This window comes from Hoplias malabaricus, chromosome 8 (genome assembly GCF_029633855.1).
Source record: "Hoplias malabaricus isolate fHopMal1 chromosome 8, fHopMal1.hap1, whole genome shotgun sequence".
Taxonomy (NCBI): domain Eukaryota; kingdom Metazoa; phylum Chordata; class Actinopteri; order Characiformes; family Erythrinidae; genus Hoplias; species Hoplias malabaricus.
In genome coordinates this window covers 10,309,535-10,330,575 of record NC_089807.1, presented here as the reverse complement: position 1 = coordinate 10,330,575, position 21,041 = coordinate 10,309,535, and the positions used below count along the sequence as shown (strand labels likewise).

The 21,041-nt window shown below is 41.0% G+C and overlaps 1 protein-coding gene and 1 pseudogene across 1 annotated transcript; both read right to left on the bottom strand.

Annotated features, from left to right (window-relative positions):
• Nucleotides 1-1,637: 1,637 nt before the first annotated feature.
• Nucleotides 1,638-3,121, bottom strand: LOC136705562 (dual specificity protein phosphatase 13A-like). Its single transcript, XM_066679198.1, has 3 exons — nt 2,961-3,121; nt 2,666-2,874; nt 1,638-1,870 (listed from the first exon to the last, which is right to left on the bottom strand). Exons 1-3 carry the CDS (start codon nt 3,119-3,121, stop codon nt 1,638-1,640), a joined length of 603 nt encoding a protein of 200 aa, XP_066535295.1.
• A 1,201-nt stretch (nt 3,122-4,322) lies between these two features.
• LOC136705561 (dual specificity protein phosphatase 13A-like) overlaps nt 4,323-21,041 on the bottom strand; it is a 31,169-nt pseudogene continuing 14,450 nt past the window's right edge.

Here is a 21,041-nt window from a genome sequence, read left to right as displayed (position 1 = left end):
GGAAGCAGAGGGACAGACTGTTACTGTGGTACTCTCGAGAAAAAAAAAAAAAAACAAAAAAAAAAACAAGACAACGGTCTGGTGCATTACTGCAACAAGCTTATGACAACACGCTTATGACAAACTCATTTAATATTTATGTTACAACGTAGTGCAAATTCACATGACATTCAAAACAATGATATCGATAAAGAATGTTTTTTGGACGTCATTAGACCTGTTGTAGGTTAATGTTCATTAGCGCCCCCAAATTCTTTCATTTTCAACAACGACTCTTTCTGTCTCCATATAGCAGTTGTCTATCAGTCTGTAATGCTTTCTTGACAGAATACACACACATTGTGTTGCCAATTGTCACGTAAAATATGGAAGTCCCGTATTTGGACACTAAAGGATGCGTTCCGTTTTGTTCCGTATTTTTAAGGTAACAATTTTATGGCTATAATTTGAGACAGAAACACGCAGCTCTCAGCCGGAACAAGAGGCAGATTCTCCACCACTTTCTGTATTTCATTGTTCGTCACCTACATTTAGCCAATCATCAGCCAGAGTGACCTCATTCAGTGCTGCAGCCAATGGAGTCACAGTCCCTCCTACGGAAGTGTTTTGCGGCGGCGCTGAGAGCAGCAGGTCAGTCTGGGAACTACAGCTCTGCTTTTAGATAAAACTAATGTTAGCACCGTGTCCTCGAGAAATGACATTTCATTCTCCCTCAACACATCACAGATGATTTTTTGAATCAAAATAATTCTTTATACTTCAGATTTTATTGCAATTAAAGTGCAATTTAAAATAATACATTTTTTAAAACTGGTAGTAGTGCAAAATAAATGGGAAGATTCTGCTTTGCCATTGTTCAAAAATGCTACTGACAGGTACTGAAAGTCCTGATGGCAGTTGGATTAATAAATGTCTAACAACAAAATGTTTTACCTGATTTTCTACAGGATTTATAAGTGCATACTGGTCCCCTAATCCCTGTATTCCTTATTTTGATTTCAGAAAGTTGGCAACCCTACGCACACGGTGTATGCAGGGAGAAGGTGTTGTGAGTTTCCTGACAGTGAGTGTCATTTCAAGACACAAAAAAAGAAAAACATTAATTTAATGTCTGTTACAATCTTTCATTAACCAAATTGAAATGCCGCTGATGCACGGGTTGAAATAGTATTATGTTAGCAGAGACCAGATTATTGATGACCGTAAAGTAAGCTTGCTAAAAAAGCCAGTTAAAATGTTCATGTTTAACACTGCAGTATTTAGGGCAGAATGAGCTGATGTTTGTGTTCTTTCCTGACGTTATGACTGTATATTTTACAGATACCTGTATATAATGAGTTAATAGTTGTTCACACCTATTGTGTTTCTACCTGTAGAAGGATATTCAAAAAATGTTTTGTAAAGGCAGCAGCCCCTTGTGGCTTTCTTTAATTTGTACCTCATCAAAGAAATTTGCTGCCATGACCCCTCTGGTTAAAGCTCACCCCCCTAATCATTCACCTCTAGTGATGGCCCTGTTTTAGACTATTTGGTGAGGAGCTACAAAGGTTTAATTTACTGTCCCGCACTGTGATGCCTTGATTATTTTTAATTGTTAAGCCATTTTTCATGTGAAAATCCAGTTAGGAAATGAAGTATCAGAATGAGCAGTTTTCTGCAAGTGCAGGTATCTCAGCCTCAGCTTTGCTCTTTAAGTTCAAGTCCAGAGCTATTAGCTGTTTCAGAAATCCTTGATTTGGAAAAATCCACCTCTTCTCCTTAACTTTCAGGATAGCGTCCACCAGTGTATAACTGTGATAGATCATTAAATAAGCCAAGACAAGGGCAGCAGAGCGGCTTACTCCAACAGCACAGTGAACAAATACCTTGGCTGCATAAAGAAAGTGAAGGAAAGGTCAGAAAACAAGTTGGTAACTAATGTAAAAACAAAAGCAATGTACCATGAGATTTCACCAATGCTAGAATTAGTGTTTAAATTATACTTTTCCAAATTTTTCCAAATAACTTACAGACTTCATGCAGCCATTTTAAGTGCTTTTATCTTTGAATTGCAAAATTATTTTGATGTATTGAAGACAAAGTTCCCGCCTAGCGCCCATTGATTCCAGGTAGACTCTGGACCCACCGCAACCCTGAACTGGATAAGCGCTTACAGATAATGAATGAATTAAGACAAAGTTTTTGATTTAATTTAAGTAATTTAAATAAAGTAAAATATTTAATTTTCTGATGTCACAAAAACTATTCAAATTTACATCTATCTACGTAATCACAGTATTTCAGGATTTTTCAGAATTGCTAGGGTATTGCTTGATTGTTTCTATGGTTAAATAAAAATAAACTATGACTGTTCAAGTTTTTAAAAACAAACATTGTATGAATGTGTCATGCAGTACAGAAGATGATCTGCAGCCCAGAATGGATACTGATTCACAGAGGACCCTCAAAGATGATCTTAGTTTATAGTTATAGCATATGTTCTTAATTATAATTTAGCAATAACACTTCTATAATTCCTGCACTGACTGGTGAAATTACTTGGCATACATTTTAACTATAGCAAAATATATTTAAAATCTTTTTATAGTGAACTTAAAACCACATTCAAAAAGGAAATCCTCATCAACACATCAGTGCACTACAGAAAAAGATTAACATGTTGTACCTCCGGCAGTGCTGAGAGCCTCATGAATATATTTTGCAGAAGGGTAGAAGAAAGGTGAAATATCAAACGTAGGCAGGTCATTAGCTTCCACTCCATAGTACTTCACAGTTGTGCCATAGAAATCATCACTACATTTTTTACTGTGAGCAGCATTCAGTACATGAGTAATGCCAAGTCTCCAGAGACCATATCTGTCATGTGACATTTGCCTGTGACAAAGATTTTGAGATATACATGGTATTTTAGGACATCACTGAAGCTGGATTCACTCAGTATGAATCATGATCAGACTTACATATCTCCCAGAAACAAATCTGGCCACACTTCATCAACATGGTGACTTGAGAAAGGACCTCCATGTAATAAATCCTCCAACTGAGAGATAGTGGGAGATTCGTACGGGATGAAAGCAGGGTTTTTCTCTCCAGCAGTTCTTGGAGAATCCATGGTCTCCATCTTCTGTTTTTATGTTTATTAAACTTTTGACCCTACAACACTGTGGTCTCTGAATGACACGACCAGGTGTGTGACACAGAATTAACTTTCTTTCTCCAGTAGATGTCACTGTGTGTATTTATGTTTATAAAGTATTGTTGACTGCAGGTCAAAAACATAAATGAACAACTATTCTTAATGTATTCTTTATTTCTTCAAGATCGTGAAAACCACCACAATTTTTGGTTAATCAGATTATCTTTGATTGCTTCACTGATCATATCGTCTTTGTAACCCAGATTATTATAATGGGACAAAAAAAAAAAAAACTTGTTCTCCTAAAACATGGCAATTTTGCCAAATGCTATGATGGCAGCAAAACACCACTCCACCACAGTTGGTTGGGTAGGGCTTTTTATTATTATTATTTTAATGGAATGCATGCCTTTTTGTTCTACAGATGTACCTTTGATCTTTGTGGCCATAGAGTAATATTTAATCATCAGTCGACAGCACTTGTTTCCAAATCTCATCTGAAGAGTCTGCAGGTATGTTTTCCTTCATAAGCATCCTCCATGTATGTTATATTTGTGCAAGCAATGCTGCAGACTAGAACAGTTCCCCACCGTTCTGATCCAGCTAAACCTTCCAGCAGGTCCTTGGCAGTGAGTGTTTTGAATACCTTTCTTACCAGCATAAAAGCAGTTCTAACTGAGAGTGTTATAACCTTCTATCCTGTAGAAACCACAGGCCAAAAAATGATTGGCTATTTTCTTATAGCCTTCCCTTGTGTGGTGGGCATTGATTACATTTTATATTTTTAGATCTTTACACAGTTGCATAGAGGAGCTCATGGTTGGGGGGGGGGTTTGTAGCACAAGGATTGGAGAGTCACAGGATTTATAAAGCTTAGAATTTGGATAGAGCTGGCAGTCCCTAATTACAGCTGGTGACATGCCTCAGGCCTGATTTGCTAATCTGAACCATTGCCAAGCTTAGTGTATTCAGGCTTTTGCACAGGCCACATAGATGATTTTGAATTTTTATTTGTTTATGCTTTGAAAAGCCAGAGTATTGTTGCATAAAGATTTGTCCAAAATGTTTTGTCGTACGTCTGAAGCTGTGATTTACTACTGCTTGTTTAAGAACAAATGCAATGTGAAACATTTGGGCAAGGGTGCCCACGTATTTGCATACAACTGCATATTTAAAAACTGAAGTATCAGAATGAGCAGTTTTCTGCATGTGCTGGTAGCTCAGTCTGAACTTTACTCTTTAAGTTTGAGTCCAGAGCTATTAGCTGTTTCAGAAATCCTTGATTTGGAAAAATCCACCTCTTCTCCTTAACTTTCAGGATAGCGTCCACCAGTGTATAACTGTGATAGATCATTAAATAAGCCAAGACAAGGGCAGCAGAGCGGCGTACTCCAACAGCACAGTGAACAAATACCTTGGCTGCATGAGAAGAATGTGATGGAAAAGGTCAGAAAACAAGTTGGTAACTGATGTAAAAACAAAAGCAATGTACCATGAGATTTCACCAATGCTACAATCATAGATGTTAGAATTATACTCCTAACATAAACTGGGAGCGAATGTTGGAAAAATATTACTCAATGTTTAGTTTCCTAATGTGATATAATGCATTTCAGGCTGCCTTATTTAATTTTGTAATGTCACAAATATGTATTTTTACATCTAAATTCTTAAGAGAGCAAACACAGGCTGTGACCAAAATTGACTTTTTCTTCATTAGTATCGTGCTACATAGTGAGGCACTATTTAGTTCATGGAGCTAAAAAACACAAGTGAATTTGGACACTTCCACCGTCTGTTACTGAGTAACAAAGAAACTCGCAATGCATTTTGGTCCACATTCAGCTTGTGTCATGTTCTACAATGTTCACTATATATTAGCAGTATATTGTGGGAGATAGCAGTGCCCTCAAAATTAAGCTCAAACTGGAATTTACGATGCCGGCAATCAGAGGAAAATGGCTGACGTACACATTAGCGCTCTAAAAATGAAGTAGGGAATTCCATTTCACAGGAACAGGGTTGTACCACACGGAGGAAGGGAAATGGTCTGTATACATGCGGCTATATCTCTTTAACACTGTGAAGTAAAGTGAGAGTTTAGCTGTGGGTCTGATTGGGATTGTTTGTCAGACCACCGTGTGATGTCATCACACCATATATGGGCGCTCTGAACGCATCATAATGGAACGCATGCAGGTTTATATTCAAACGTCGCTTGAGTAACACTCACTTCTGTGTTTTCACTGCAACGGTCAAGTCGCTGTAGACTCCTTAAGCTTTACTTGATCAGCAGAAACAAACCAAACGAAACCTTGTACCTGTGAGCTTCCAGCCTTCCTTTTTCTACACTCCTACCATTACTGCGGTGTAGTCATGAAGAAGGACACCTACCGGAAGAGGATTAACAGAGCTACTTCAATGGAGGACGTTCAGGGCCTGCAGCTAATTGTGGTGAGAAAGGCACCAACTCCTCCTGATAGGAAGGGCAGTTCTTTCCTCCCAGAGCTGCGGAGAACAGAACCTCAGACTGTGAAGAAATATCTGAAGAACTCAGGTCTCAGAACCTCCGGAAAGCTGTCACCGCTTCTATTGCAGAGCAATGCTGGAAAGCCATCTGCTACCAGAGACGGCAGCTTTACTTCAGAGTCTAAGACAAAATTCCCTCAGCTGAGTGTGGTAGGGCATGGATGTGCTGCGACCAGAGACGCTTCTCTTCAACCGAGAAGACCCGTCAGCACCTTCCCGACCAATGTGGCTGTGTTGAAGAGGACCAAATTCACACCATCTGTCTCTTCCCTGGTTGTAGCTCCTGTGCCCAGAGCACCAGTGAGCTTACTGGACAATGGGATCGACAAGGTGCAGGGAAGGTCCTGCAATCTCCAACAGAGGGACAAGAGAACTTCACTTAAAGTTCTGAACCTAAAATATACTCAGCCGACCCCACCTGCCGGACCAAAACCAGAGAGGAAGACCTCACGGAGGACATGTGGAAGAAGACGTGAACTCGTACCTGACGCCGCAGCAAAAGAACCTGTGGAGAACTCAGCTCAGAAGAGTGAAGACGCTCCGGATGTTGCTCCACTAGTGTTTGAGGTGACGTTGCCCGAGTCCCTGCAGATGGGCCGCAGAAGGAGACTCTGTTGCAGGTCAATGGCGGAGCGCTGTGGGACGCTCGGTGTCAACTTGAAATTCTTTCGAACACCGATGCCCCCTCTGCGTGTGTCCAGCTCTCCAGCACTGTCTGAGGTGGAGGAGGATGACGAAGACGACTGCATAGACCAAACAATGTTTTAAGTTACAACATGGCACCAGTTTTCTTTTTTAAAAGCTAATTCAATAAATAAAATCAAACCAGTACACTGCATTCTGGATCTTCTTTAATTTAGTTTTTGGGACGTTTAAGGATTATCATTAGTGGTGGCAATAGTATTAACAGCATTGTTGTTATGTTTCTTCTTGTTATTATTAATAACTTCATAAAATATGCTGGTCTGGATCCTCCCTGGTAACACTGCCACAAATTCACTCTGGACAAGACACCAGTCCATTGCAAGCTTCATGAAATATGGGATGTAAAAAGCACCAGATATAAAACGTACTGTCATGGCTGGAAACAATTCTGTATAAATACATCTATAAATACTTATTTCCTGACTATATCTCACATATCTTCATTTCTTGCAGAACAACACATCAGGAGATTTTCTACTTTTCCCTGTAAATCATTTGAGTTTCAGCACATTTTTATCTCTGTAGTTTAATAATAAAAACCTCAAAATCCAATTCACAGCAGTGGAACCTTAAGCTTTCAACAACAGAAGAATAAAAACTGTGGATAACAGGCATTATAGAAGTATGAATGGAAGATGTCCAGTAGTTCAGATCAGGATAAACAGTGATTACATATTAAATGTGTGTTCTCTCTGCAGCATGTGGACTTACAATATAGAACACCAGCAAAGCATGTTATTTGACCTGTTATTTGGCATAGGACCCAACATTGCTTAAAAACGCTTTACACAAGGACAGTTTTGTGAACCTGGGGGTTAGAGAGCACCCGGATGCACTGTGGGACGAAGGCAAGCATGTGTGTGTGTGAGACACACTGGACAATGTTGTGCTGGGAAAACTCCGCTTTTGTTTTTTATTTCCGCTTTGCACCCAGTGATTCTGGGTAGGCTCCAGACCCAACGCGACCCTGAACTGGATAAGCGCTTACAGACAATAAATGAATGAATGAATGTCCCCCTTTATAGCATGGACATGGTTAGTCATCTGCGCTCAGCTAATTAGTTTCAGTAATGTTAAATCTCCAGGGTAAGTGTCCACATCTGGAACCACACCACCACCAAATCCCACCTTAAAGATTATCCCTTCACCACTACAACTTCAACATGACATTTTGAATGTTCCACCTTCACAGTTACACTGTTGATGTGTCAGTTGTAATGTTTAAGGTTAAATGACGAAGGTGGAATATTTAAAGAGGAATAACAATGTGTGCATCATCAGCAATGGACCACAGGTGAGGGGTTTCTGATAAAGTGGCCAGGGGGTGTCTATGTAGTTCTGCCATGGTTTGAAGAAATCATTTGGCTGTGTGTAAAATGTGAATGTATAGGCAGAGATAACCAGGTGTGGGTGTGTGGGGTACAACTATTTCAATTAATATTTATTACATCAGTAATAATAGTTTAAATACTCTGATTTTTATATTTATTACCAGAGAGCTTTTATTTATTTATTTATTTATTATACAGTACAAATTACACAAATTGGCCAATGTGTTTTTGGGTTTGTCATTTTGAGTAAAAAAAACCCCCAAAAGCCCAAAATGTCTTTTAGTGAAGTCAAACGCTGTTGTATTTGCTACAGGTTCTGAGTTTGTATGTAAAAAAACAAGGCCATATTTCCTACTTGATGGTGTAATATCATCATAATACAACACTCTTAAAACTAAAGGTGCTTTTGGTTCCATAAAGAACCATTTTTGTTAAAGAAATGCATGTGTGAAGAACCTTTTTTTATGGATATAAATATCCATCACTCTGTCTTAAGTTTCTTTACCAATTTAAACATATCAGCAAAAATGGAACCAAAAGTGGAACCAAAAGTGGTTCTTCTGTGGCATCGCTCGAAGAACCTTTTGTAGCACCTTCGTTTTTAAGAGAGCAAACACAGGCTGTGACCAAAATGGCTCTGTGCTTCTTCATTAGTATCGTGCTACATAGTGAGGCACTATTTAGTTCATGGAGCTAAGAAACACAAGTGAATTTGGACACTTCCACCGTCTGTTACTGAGTAACAAAGAAACTCGCAATGCATTTTGGTCCACATTCAGCTTGTGTCATGTTCTACAATGTTCACTATATATTAGCAGTATATTGTGGGAGATTGCAGTGCCCTCAAAATTATGCTCAAATTGGAATTTACGATGCCGGCAATCAGAGGAAAATGGCTGACGTACACATTAGCGCCCTAAAAATGAAGTAGGGAATTCCATTTCACAGGAACAGGGTTGTACCACACGGAGGAAGTGAAATGGTCTGTATACATGCGGCTATATCTCTTTAACACTGTGAAGTAAAGTGAGAGTTTAGCTGTGGGTCTGATTGGGATTGTTTGTCAGACCACCGTGTGATGTCATCACACCATATATGGGCGCTCTGAACGCATCATAATGGAACGCATGCAGGTTTATATTCAAACGTCGCTTGAGTAACACTCACTTCTGTGTTTTCACTGCAACGGTCAAGTCGCTGTAGACTCCTTAAGCTTTACTTGATCAGCAGAAACAAACCAAACGAAACCTTGTACCTGTGAGCTTCCAGCCTTCCTTTTTCTACACTCCTACCATTACTGCGGTGTAGTCATGAAGAAGGACACCTACCGGAAGAGGATTAACAGAGCTACTTCAATGGAGGACGTTCAGGGCCTGCAGCTAATTGTGGTGAGAAAGGCACCAACTCCTCCTGATAGGAAGGGCAGTTCTTTCCTCCCAGAGCTGCGGAGAACAGAACCTCAGACTGTGAAGAAATATCTGAAGAACTCAGGTCTCAGAACCTCCGGAAAGCTGTCACCGCTTCTATTGCAGAGCAATGCTGGAAAGCCATCTGCTACCAGAGACGGCAGCTTTACTTCAGAGTCTAGGACAAAATTCCCTCAGCTGAGTGTGGTAGGGCATGGATGTGCTGGGACCAGAGACGCTTCTCTTCAACCGAGAAGACCCGTCAGCACCTTCCCGACCAATGTGGCTGTGTTGAAGAGGACCAAATTCACACCATCTGTCTCTTCCCTGGTTGTAGCTCCTGTGCCCAGAGCACCAGTGAGCTTACTGGACAATGGGATCGACAAGGTGCAGGGAAGGTCCTGCAATCTCCAACAGAGGGACAAGAGAACTTCACTTAAAGTTCTGAACCTAAAATATACTCAGCCGACCCCACCTGCCGGACCAAAACCAGAGAGGAAGACCTCACGGAGGACATGTGGAAGAAGACGTGAACTCGTACCTGACGCCGCAGCAAAAGAACCTGTGGAGAACTCAGCTCAGAAGAGTGAAGACGCTCCGGATGTTGCTCCACTAGTGTTTGAGGTGACGTTGCCTGAGTCCCTGCAGATGGGCCGCAGAAGGAGACTCTGTTGCAGGTCAATGGCGGAGCGCTGTGGGACGCTCGGTGTCAACTTGAAATTCTTTCGAACACCGATGCCCCCTCTGCGTGTGTCCAGCTCTCCAGCACTGTCTGAGGTGGAGGAGGATGACGAAGACGACTGCATAGACCAAACAATGTTTTAAGTTACAACATGGCACCAGTTTTCTTTTTTAAAAGCTAATTCAATAAATAAAATCAAACCAGTACACTGCATTCTGGATCTTCTTTAATTTAGTTTTTGGGACGTTTAAGGATTATCATTAGTGGTGGCAATAGTATTAACAGCATTGTTGTTATGTTTCTTCTTGTTATTATTAATAACTTCATAAAATATGCTGGTCTGGATCCTCCCTGGTAACACTGCCACAAATTCACTCTGGACAAGACACCAGTCCATTGCAAGCTTCATGAAATATGGGATGTAAAAAGCACCAGATATAAAACGTACTGTCATGGCTGGAAACAATTCTGTATAAATACATCTATAAATACTTATTTCCTGACTATATCTCACATATCTTCATTTCTTGCAGAACAACACATCAGGAGATTTTCTACTTTTCCCTGTAAATCATTTGAGTTTCAGCACATTTTTATCTCTGTAGTTTAATAATAAAAACCTCAAAATCCAATTCACAGCAGTGGAACCTTAAGCTTTCAACAACAGAAGAATAAAAACTGTGGATAACAGGCATTATAGAAGTATGAATGGAAGATGTCCAGTAGTTCAGATCAGGATAAACAGTGATTACATATTAAATGTGTGTTCTCTCTGCAGCATGTGGACTTACAATATAGAACACCAGCAAAGCATGTTATTTGACCTGTTATTTGGCATAGGACCCAACATTGCTTCAAAAACGCTTTACACAAGGACAGTTTTGTGAACCTGGGGGTTAGAGAGCACCCGGATGCACTGTGGGACGAAGGCAAGCATGTGTGTGTGTGAGACACACTGGACAATGTTGTGCTGGGAAAACTCCGCTTTTGTTTTTTATTTCCGCTTTGCACCCAGTGATTCTGGGTAGGCTCCAGACCCAACGCGACCCTGAACTGGATAAGCGCTTACAGACAATAAATGAATGAATGAATGTCCCCCTTTATAGCATGGACATGGTTAGTCATCTGCGCTCAGCTAATTAGTTTCAGTAATGTTAAATCTCCAGGGTAAGTGTCCACATCTGGAACCACACCACCACCAAATCCCACCTTAAAGATTATCCCTTCACCACTACAACTTCAACATGACATTTTGAATGTTCCACCTTCACAGTTACACTGTTGATGTGTCAGTTGTAATGTTTAAGGTTAAATGACGAAGGTGGAATATTTAAAGAGGAATAACAATGTGTGCATCATCAGCAATGGACCACAGGTGAGGGGTTTCTGATAAAGTGGCCAGGGGGGTGTCTATGTAGTTCTGCCATGGTTTGAAGAAATCATTTGGCTGTGTGTAAAATGTGAATGTATAGGCAGAGATAACCAGGTGTGGGTGTGTGGGGTACAACTATTTCAATTAATATTTATTACATCAGTAATAATAGTTTAAATACTCTGATTTTTATATTTATTACCAGAGAGCTTTTATTTATTTATTTATTTATTATACAGTACAAATTACACAAATTGGCCAATGTGTTTTTGGGTTTGTCATTTTGAGTAAAAAAAACCCCCAAAAGCCCAAAATGTCTTTTAGTGAAGTCAAACGCTGTTGTATTTGCTACAGGTTCTGAGTTTGTATGTAAAAAAACAAGGCCATATTTCCTACTTGATGGTGTAATATCATCATAATACAACACTCTTAAAACTAAAGGTGCTTTTGGTTCCATAAAGAACCATTTTTGTTAAAGAAATGCATGTGTGAAGAACCTTTTTTTATGGATATAAATATCCATCACTCTGTCTTAAGTTTCTTTACCAATTTAAACATATCAGCAAAAATGGAACCAAAAGTGGAACCAAAAGTGGTTCTTCTGTGGCATCGCTCGAAGAACCTTTTGTAGCACCTTCGTTTTTAAGAGAGCAAACACAGGCTGTGACCAAAATGGCTCTGTGCTTCTTCATTAGTATCGTGCTACATAGTGAGGCACTATTTAGTTCATGGAGCTAAGAAACACAAGTGAATTTGGACACTTCCACCGTCTGTTACTGAGTAACAAAGAAACTCGCAATGCATTTTGGTCCACATTCAGCTTGTGTCATGTTCTACAATGTTCACTATATATTAGCAGTATATTGTGGGAGATTGCAGTGCCCTCAAAATTATGCTCAAATTGGAATTTACGATGCCGGCAATCAGAGGAAAATGGCTGACGTACACATTAGCGCCCTAAAAATGAAGTAGGGAATTCCATTTCACAGGAACAGGGTTGTATCACACGGAGGAAGTGAAATGGTCTGTATACATGCGGCTATATCTCTTTAACACTGTGAAGTAAAGTGAGAGTTTAGCTGTGGGTCTGATTGGGATTGTTTGTCAGACCACCGTGTGATGTCATCACACCATATATGGGCGCTCTGAACGCATCATAATGGAACGCATGCAGGTTTATATTCAAACGTCGCTTGAGTAACACTCACTTCTGTGTTTTCACTGCAACGGTCAAGTCGCTGTAGACTCCTTAAGCTTTACTTGATCAGCAGAAACAAACCAAACGAAACCTTGTACCTGTGAGCTTCCAGCCTTCCTTTTTCTACACTCCTGCCATTACTGCGGTGTAGTCATGAAGAAGGACACCTACCAGAAGAGGATTAACAGAGCTACTTCAATGGAGGACGTTCAGGGCCTGCAGCTAATTGTGGTGAGAAAGGCACCAACTCCTTCTGATAGGAAGGGCAGTTCTTTCCTCCCAGAGCTGCGGAGAACAGAACCTCAGACTGTGAAGAAATATCTGAAGAACTCAGGTCTCAGAACCTCCGGAAAGCTGTCACCGGCAGCTTTACTTCAGAGTCTAGGACAAAATTCCCTCAGCTGAGTGTGGTAGGGCATGGATGTGCTGCGACAAGAGACGCTTCTCTTCAACCGAGAAGACCCGTCAGCACCTTCCCGACCAATGTGGCTGTGTTGAAGAGGACCAAATTCACACCATCTGTCTCTTCCCTGGTTGTAGCTCCTGTGCCCAGAGCACCAGTGAGCTTACTGGACAATGGGATCGACAAGGTGCAGGGAAGGTCCTGCAATCTCCAACAGAGGGACAAGAGAACTTCACTTAAAGTTCTGAACCTAAAATATACTCAGCCGACCCCACCTGCCAGACCAAAACCAGAGAGGAAGACCTCACGGAGGACATGTGGAAAAAGACGTGAACTCGTACCTGACGCCGCAGCAAAAGAACCTGTGGAGAACTCAGCTCAGAAGAGTGAAGACGCTCCGGATGTTGCTCCACTAGTGTTTGAGGTGACGTTGCCTGAGTCCCTGCAGATGGGCCGCAGAAGGAGACTCTGTTGCAGGTCAATGGCGGAGCGCTGTGGGACGCTCGGTGTCAACTTGAAATTCTTTCGAACACCGATGCCCCCTCTGCGTGTGTCCAGCTCTCCAGCACTGTCCGAGGTGGAGGAGGATGACGAAGACGACTGCATAGACCAAACAATGTTTTAAGTTACAACATGGCACCAGTTTTCTTTTTTAAAAGCTAATTCAATAAATAAAATCAAACCAGTACACTGCATTCTGGATCTTCTTTTATTTAGTTTTTGGGACGTTTAAGGATTATCACTAGTGGTGGCAATAGTATTAACAGCATTGTTGTTATGTTTCTTCTTGTTATTATTAATAACTTCATAAAATATGCTGGTCTGGATCCTCCCTGGTAACACTGCCACAAATTCACTCTGGACAAGACACCAGTCCATTGCAAGCTTCATGAAATATGGGATGTAAAAAGCACCAGATATAAAACGTACTGTCATGGCTGGAAACAATTCTGTATAAATACATCTATAAATACTTATTTCCTGACTATATCTCACATATCTTCATTTCTTGCAGAACAACACATCAGGAGATTTTCTACTTTTCCCTGTAAATCATTTGAGTTTCAGCACATTTTTATCTCTGTAGTTTAATAATAAAAACCTCAAAATCCAATTCACAGCAGTGGAACCTTAAGCTTTCAACAACAGAAGAATAAAAACTGTGGATAACAGGCATTATAGAAGTATGAATGGAAGATGTCCAGTAGTTCAGATCAGGATAAACAGTGATTACATATTAAATGTGTGTTCTCTCTGCAGCATGTGGACTTACAATATAGAACACCAGCAAAGCATGTTATTTGACCTGTTATTTGGCATAGGACCCAACATTGCTTCAAAAATGCTTTACACAAGGACAGTTTTGTGAACCTGGGGGTTAGAGAGCACCCGGATGCATTGTGGGACGAAGGCAAGCATGTGTGTGTGACACACTGGACAATGTTGTGCTGGGAAAACTCCGCTTTTGTTTTTTATTTCCGCTTTGCACCCAGTGATTCTGGGTAGGCTCCAGACCCAACGCGACCCTGAACTGGATAAGCGCTTACAGACAATAAATGAATGAATGAATGTCCCCCTTTATAGCATGGACATGGTTAGTCATCTGCGCTCAGCTAATTAGTTTCAGTAATGTTAAATCTCCAGGGTAAGTGTCCACATCTGGAACCACACCACCACCAAATCCCACCTTAAAGATTATCCCTTCACCATTACAACTTCAACATGACATTTTGAATGTTCCACCTTCACAGTTACACTGTTGATGTGTCAGTTGTAATGTTTAAGGTTAAATGACGAAGGTGGAATATTTAAAGAGGAATAACAATGTGTGCATCATCAGCAATGGACCACAGGTGAGGGGTTTCTGATAAAGTGGCCAGGGGGGTGTCTATGTAGTTCTGCCATGGTTTGAAGAAATCATTTGGCTGTGTGTAAAATGTGAATGTATAGGCAGAGATAACCAGGTGTGGGTGTGTGGGGTACAACTATTTCAATTAATATTTATTACATCAGTAATAATAGTTTAAATACTCTGATTTTTATATTTATTACCAGAGAGCTTTTATTTATTTATTTATTTATTATACAGTACAAATTACACAAATTGGCCAATGTGTTTTTGGGTTTGTCATTTTGAGTAAAAAAAAACCCCAAAAGCCCAAAATGTCTTTTAGTGAAGTCAAACGCTGTTGTATTTGCTACAGGTTCTGAGTTTGTATGTAAAAAAACAAGGCCATATTTCCTACTTGATGGTGTAATATCATCATAATACAACACTCTTAAAACTAAAGGTGCTTTTGGTTCCATAAAGAACCATTTTTGTTAAAGAAATGCATGTGTGAAGAACCTTTTTTTATGGATATAAATATCCATCACTCTGTCTTAAGTTTCTTTACCAATTTAAACATATCAGCAAAAATGGAACCAAAAGTGGAACCAAAAGTGGTTCTTCTGTGGCATCGCTCGAAGAACCTTTTGTAGCACCTTCGTTTTCAAGAGAGCAAACACAGGCTGTGACCAAAATGGCTCTGTGCTTCTTCATTAGTATCGTGCTACATAGTGAGGCACTATTTAGTTCATGGAGCTAAGAAACACAAGTGAATTTGGACACTTCCACCGTCTGTTACTGAGTAACAAAGAAACTCGCAATGCATTTTGGTCCACATTCAGCTTGTGTCATGTTCTACAATGTTCACTATATATTAGCAGTATATTGTGGGAGATTGCAGTGCCCTCAAAATTATGCTCAAATTGGAATTTACGATGCCGGCAATCAGAGGAAAATGGCTGACGTACACATTAGCGCCCTAAAAATGAAGTAGGGAATTCCATTTCACAGGAACAGGGTTGTACCACACGGAGGAAGTGAAATGGTCTGTATACATGCGGCTATATCTCTTTAACACTGTGAAGTAAAGTGAGAGTTTAGCTGTGGGTCTGATTGGGATTGTTTGTCAGACCACCGTGTGATGTCATCACACCATATATGGGCGCTCTGAACGCATCATAATGGAACGCATGCAGGTTTATATTCAAACGTCGCTTGAGTAACACTCACTTCTGTGTTTTCACTGCAACGGTCAAGTCGCTGTAGACTCCTTAAGCTTTACTTGATCAGCAGAAACAAACCAAACGAAACCTTGTACCTGTGAGCTTCCAGCCTTCCTTTTTCTACACTCCTACCATTACTGCGGTGTAGTCATGAAGAAGGACACCTACCAGAAGAGGATTAACAGAGCTACTTCAATGGAGGACGTTCAGGGCCTGCAGCTAATTGTGGTGAGAAAGGCACCAACTCCTCCTGATAGGAAGGGCAGTTCTTACCTCCCAGAGCTGCGGAGAACAGAACCTCAGACTGTGAAGAAATATCTGAAGAACTCAGGTCTCAGAACCTCCGGAAAGCTGTCACCGCTTCTATTGCAGAGCAATGCTGGAAAGCCATCTGCTACCAGAGACGGCAGCTTTACTTCAGAGTCTAGGACAAAATTCCCTCAGCTGAGTGTGGTAGGGCATGGATGTGCTGCGACCAGAGACGCTTCTCTTCAACCGAGAAGACCCGTCAGCACCTTCCCGACCAATGTGGCTGTGTTGAAGAGGACCAAATTCACACCATCTGTCTCTTCCCTGGTTGTAGCTCCTGTGCCCAGAGCACCAGTGAGCTTACTGGACAATGGGATCGACAAGGTGCAGGGAAGGTCCTGCAATCTCCAACAGAGGGACAAGAGAACTTCACTTAAAGTTCTGAACCTAAAATATACTCAGCCGACCCCACCTGCCGGACCAAAACCAGAGAGGAAGACCTCACGGAGGACATGTGGAAAAAGACGTGAACTCGTACCTGACGCCGCAGCAAAAGAACCTGTGGAGAACTCAGCTCAGAAGAGTGAAGACGCTCCGGATGTTGCTCCACTAGTGTTTGAGGTGACGTTGCCCGAGTCCCTGCAGATGGGCCGCAGAAGGAGACTCTGTTGCAGGTCAATGGCGGAGCGCTGTGGGACGCTCGGTGTCAACTTGAAATTCTTTCGAACACCGATGCCCCCTCTGCGTGTGTCCAGCTCTCCAGCACTGTCCGAGGTGGAGGAGGATGACGAAGACGACTGCATAGACCAAACAATGTTTTAAGTTACAACATGGCACCAGTTTTCTTTTTTAAAAGCTAATTCAATAAATAAAATCAAACCAGTACACTGCATTCTGGATCTTCTTTTATTTAGTTTTAGGGACGTTTAAGGATTATCATTAGTGGTGGCAATAGTATTAACAGCATTGTTGTTATGTTTCTTCTTGTTATTATTAATAACTTCATAAAATATGCTGGTCTGGATCCTCCCTGGTAACACTGCCACAAATTCACTCTGGACAAGACACCAGTCCATTGCAAGCTTCATGAAATATGGGATGTAAAAAGCACCAGATATAAAACGTACTGTCATGGCTGGAAACAATTCTGTATAAATACATCTATAAATATTTATTTCCTGACTATATCTCACATATCTTCATTTCTTGCAGAACAACACATCAGGAGATTTTCTACTTTTCCCTGTAAATCATTTGAGTTTCAGCACATTTTTATCTCTGTAGTTTAATAATAAAAACCTCAAAATCCAATTCACAGCAGTGGAACCTTAAGCTTTCAACAACAGAAGAATAAAAACTGTGGATAACAGGCATTATAGAAGTATGAATGGAAGATGTCCAGTAGTTCAGATCAGGATAAACAGTGATTACATATTAAATGTGTGTTCTCTCTGCAGCATGTGGACTTACAATATAGAACACCAGCAAAGCATGTTATTTGACCTGTTATTTGGCATAGGACCCAACATTGCTTCAAAAGTGCTTTACACAAGGACAGTTTTGTGAACCTGGGGGTTAGAGAGCAGCCGGATGCACTGTGGGACGAAGGCAAGCATGTGTGTGTGTGTGAGACACACTGGACAATGTTGTGCTGGGAAAACTCCGCTTTTTTTTTTTATTTCCGCTTTGCACCCAGTGATTCTGGGTAGGCTCCAGACCCAACGCGACCCTGAACTGGATAAGCGCTTACAGACAATAAATGAATGAATGAATGTCCCCCTTTATAGCATGGACATGGTTAGTCATCTGCGCTCAGCTAATTAGTTTCAGTAATGTTAAATCTCCAGGGTAAGTGTCCACATCTGGAACCACACCACCACCAAATCCCACCTTAAAGATTATCCCTTCACCACTACAACTTCAACATGACATTTTGAATGTTCCACCTTCACAGTTACACTGTTGATGTGTCAGTTGTAGTGTTTAAGGTTAAATGGCGAAGGTGGAATATTTAAAGAGGAATAACAATGTGTGCATCATCAGCAATGGACCACAGGTGAGGGGTTTCTGATAAAGTGGCCAGGGGGTGTCTATGTAGTTCTGCCATGGTTTGAAGAAATCATTTGGCTGTGTGTAAAATGTGAATGTATAGGCAGAGATAACCAGGTGTGGGTGTGTGGAGTACAACTATTTCAATTAATATTTATTACATCAGTAATAATAGTTTAAATATACTGATTTTTATATTTATTACCAGAGAGCTTTTATTTATTTATTTATTTATTTATTTATTTATTTATTTATTTATTATACAGTACAAATTACACAAATTGGCCAATGTGTTTTTGGGTTTGTCATTTTGAGTAAAAAAAAAAAAAAAAAAACCCCAAAATGTCTTTTAGTGAAGTCAAACGCTGTTGTATTTGCTACAGGTTCTGAGTTTGTATGTAAAAAAACAAGGCCATATTTCCTACTTGATGCTACATAGTGAGGCACTATTTAGTTCATGGAGCTAAGAAACACAAGTGAATTTGGACACTTCCACCGTCTGTTACTGAGTAACAAAGAAACTCGCAATGCATTTTGGTTCACATTCAGCTTGTGTCATGTTCTACAATGTTCACTATATATTAGCAGTATATTGTGGGAGATTGCAGTGCCCTCAAAATTATGCTCAAATTGGAATTTACGATGCCGGCAATCAGAGGAAAATGGCTGACGTACACATTAGCGCTCTAAAAATGAAGTAGGGAATTCCATTTCACAGGAACAGGGTTGTATCACACGGAGGAAGTGAAATGGTCTGTATACATGCGGCTATATCTCTTTAACACTGTGAAGTAAAGTGAGAGTTTAGCTGTGGGTCTGATTGGGATTGTTTGTCAGACCACCGTGTGATGTCATCACACCATATATGGGCGCTCTGAACGCATCATAATGGAACGCATGCAGGTTTATATTCAAACGTCGCTTGAGTAACACTCACTTCTGTGTTTTCACTGCAACGGTCAAGTCGCTGTAGACTCCTTAAGCTTTACTTGATCAGCAGAAACAAACCAAACGAAACCTTGTACCTGTGAGCTTCCAGCCTTCCTTTTTCTACACTCCTACCATTACTGCGGTGTAGTCATGAAGAAGGACACCTACCAGAAGAGGATTAACAGAGCTACTTCAATGGAGGACGTTCAGGGCCTGCAGCTAATTGTGGTGAGAAAGGCACCAACTCCTCCTGATAGGAAGGGCAGTTCTTTCCTCCCAGAGCTGCGGAGAACAGAACCTCAGACTGTGAAGAAATATCTGAAGAACTCAGGTCTCAGAACCTCCGGAAAGCTGTCACTGCTTCTATTGCAGAGCAATGCTGGAAAGCCATCTGCTACCAGAGACGGCAGCTTTACTTCAGAGTCTAGGACAAAATTCCCTCAGCTGAGTGTGGTAGGGCATGGATGTGCTGCGACCAGAGACGCTTCTCTTCAACCGAGAAGACCCGTCAGCACCTTCCCGACCAATGTGGCTGTGTTGAAGAGGACCAAATTCACACCATCTGTCTCTTCCCTGGTTGTAGCTCCTGTGCCCAGAGCACCAGTGAGCTTACTGGACAATGGGATCGACAAGGTGCAGGGAAGGTCCTGCAATCTCCAACAGAGGGACAAGAGAACTTCACTTAAAGTTCTGAACCTAAAATATACTCAGCCGACCCCACCTGCCGGACCAAAACCAGAGAGGAAGACCTCACGGAGGACATGTGGAAAAAGACGTGAACTCGTACCTGACGCCGCAGCAAAAGAACCTGTGGAGAACTCAGCTCAGAAGAGTGAAGACGCTCCGGATGTTGCTCCACTAGTGTTTGAGGTGACGTTGCCTGAGTCCCTGCAGATGGGCCGCAGAAGGAGACTCTGTTGCAGGTCAATGGCGGAGCGCTGTGGGACGCTCGGTGTCAACTTGAAATTCTTTCGAACACCGATGCCCCCTCTGCGTGTGTCCAGCTCTCCAGCACTGTCCGAGGTGGAGGAGGATGACGAAGACGACTGCATAGACCAAACAATGTTTTAAGTTACAACATGGCACCAGTTTTCTTTTTTAAAAGCTAATTCAATAAATAAAATCAAACCAGTACACTGCATTCTGGATCTTCTTTTATTTAGTTTTTGGGACGTTTAAGGATTATCATTAGTGGTGGCAATAGTATTAACAGCATTGTTGTTATGTTTCTTCTTGTTATTATTAATAACTTCATAAAATATGCTGGTCTGGATCCTCCCTGGTAACACTGCCACAAATTCACTCTGGACAAGACACCAGTCCATTGCAAGCTTCATGAAATATGGGATGTAAAAAGCACCAGATATAAAACGTACTGTCATGGCTGGAAACAATTCTGTATAAATACATCTATAAATACTTATTTCCTGACTATATCTCACATATCTTCATTTCTTGCAGAACAACACATCAGGAGATTTTCTACTTTTCCCTGTAAATCATTTGAGTTTCAGCACATTTTTATCTCTGTAGTTTAATAATAAAAACCTCAAAATCCAATTCACAGCAGTGGAACCTTAAGCTTTCAACAACAGAAGAATAAAAACTGTGGATAACAGGCATTATAGAAGTATGAATGGAAGATGTCCAGTAGTTCAGATCAGGATAAACAGTGATTACATATTAAATGTGTGTTCTCTCTGCAGCATGTGGACTTACAATATAGAACACCAGCAAAGCATGTTATTTGACCTGTTATTTGGCATAGGACCCAACATTGCTTCAAAAACGCTTTACACAAGGACAGTTTTGTGAACCTGGGGGTTAGAGCGCACCCGGATGCACTGTGGGACGAAGGCAAGCATGTGTGTGTGACACACTGGACAATGTTGTGCTGGGAAAACTCCGCTGTTGTTTTTTATTTCCGCTTTGCACCCAGTGATTCTGGGTAGGCTCCAGACCCAACGCGACCCTGAACTGGATAAGCGCTTACAGACAAT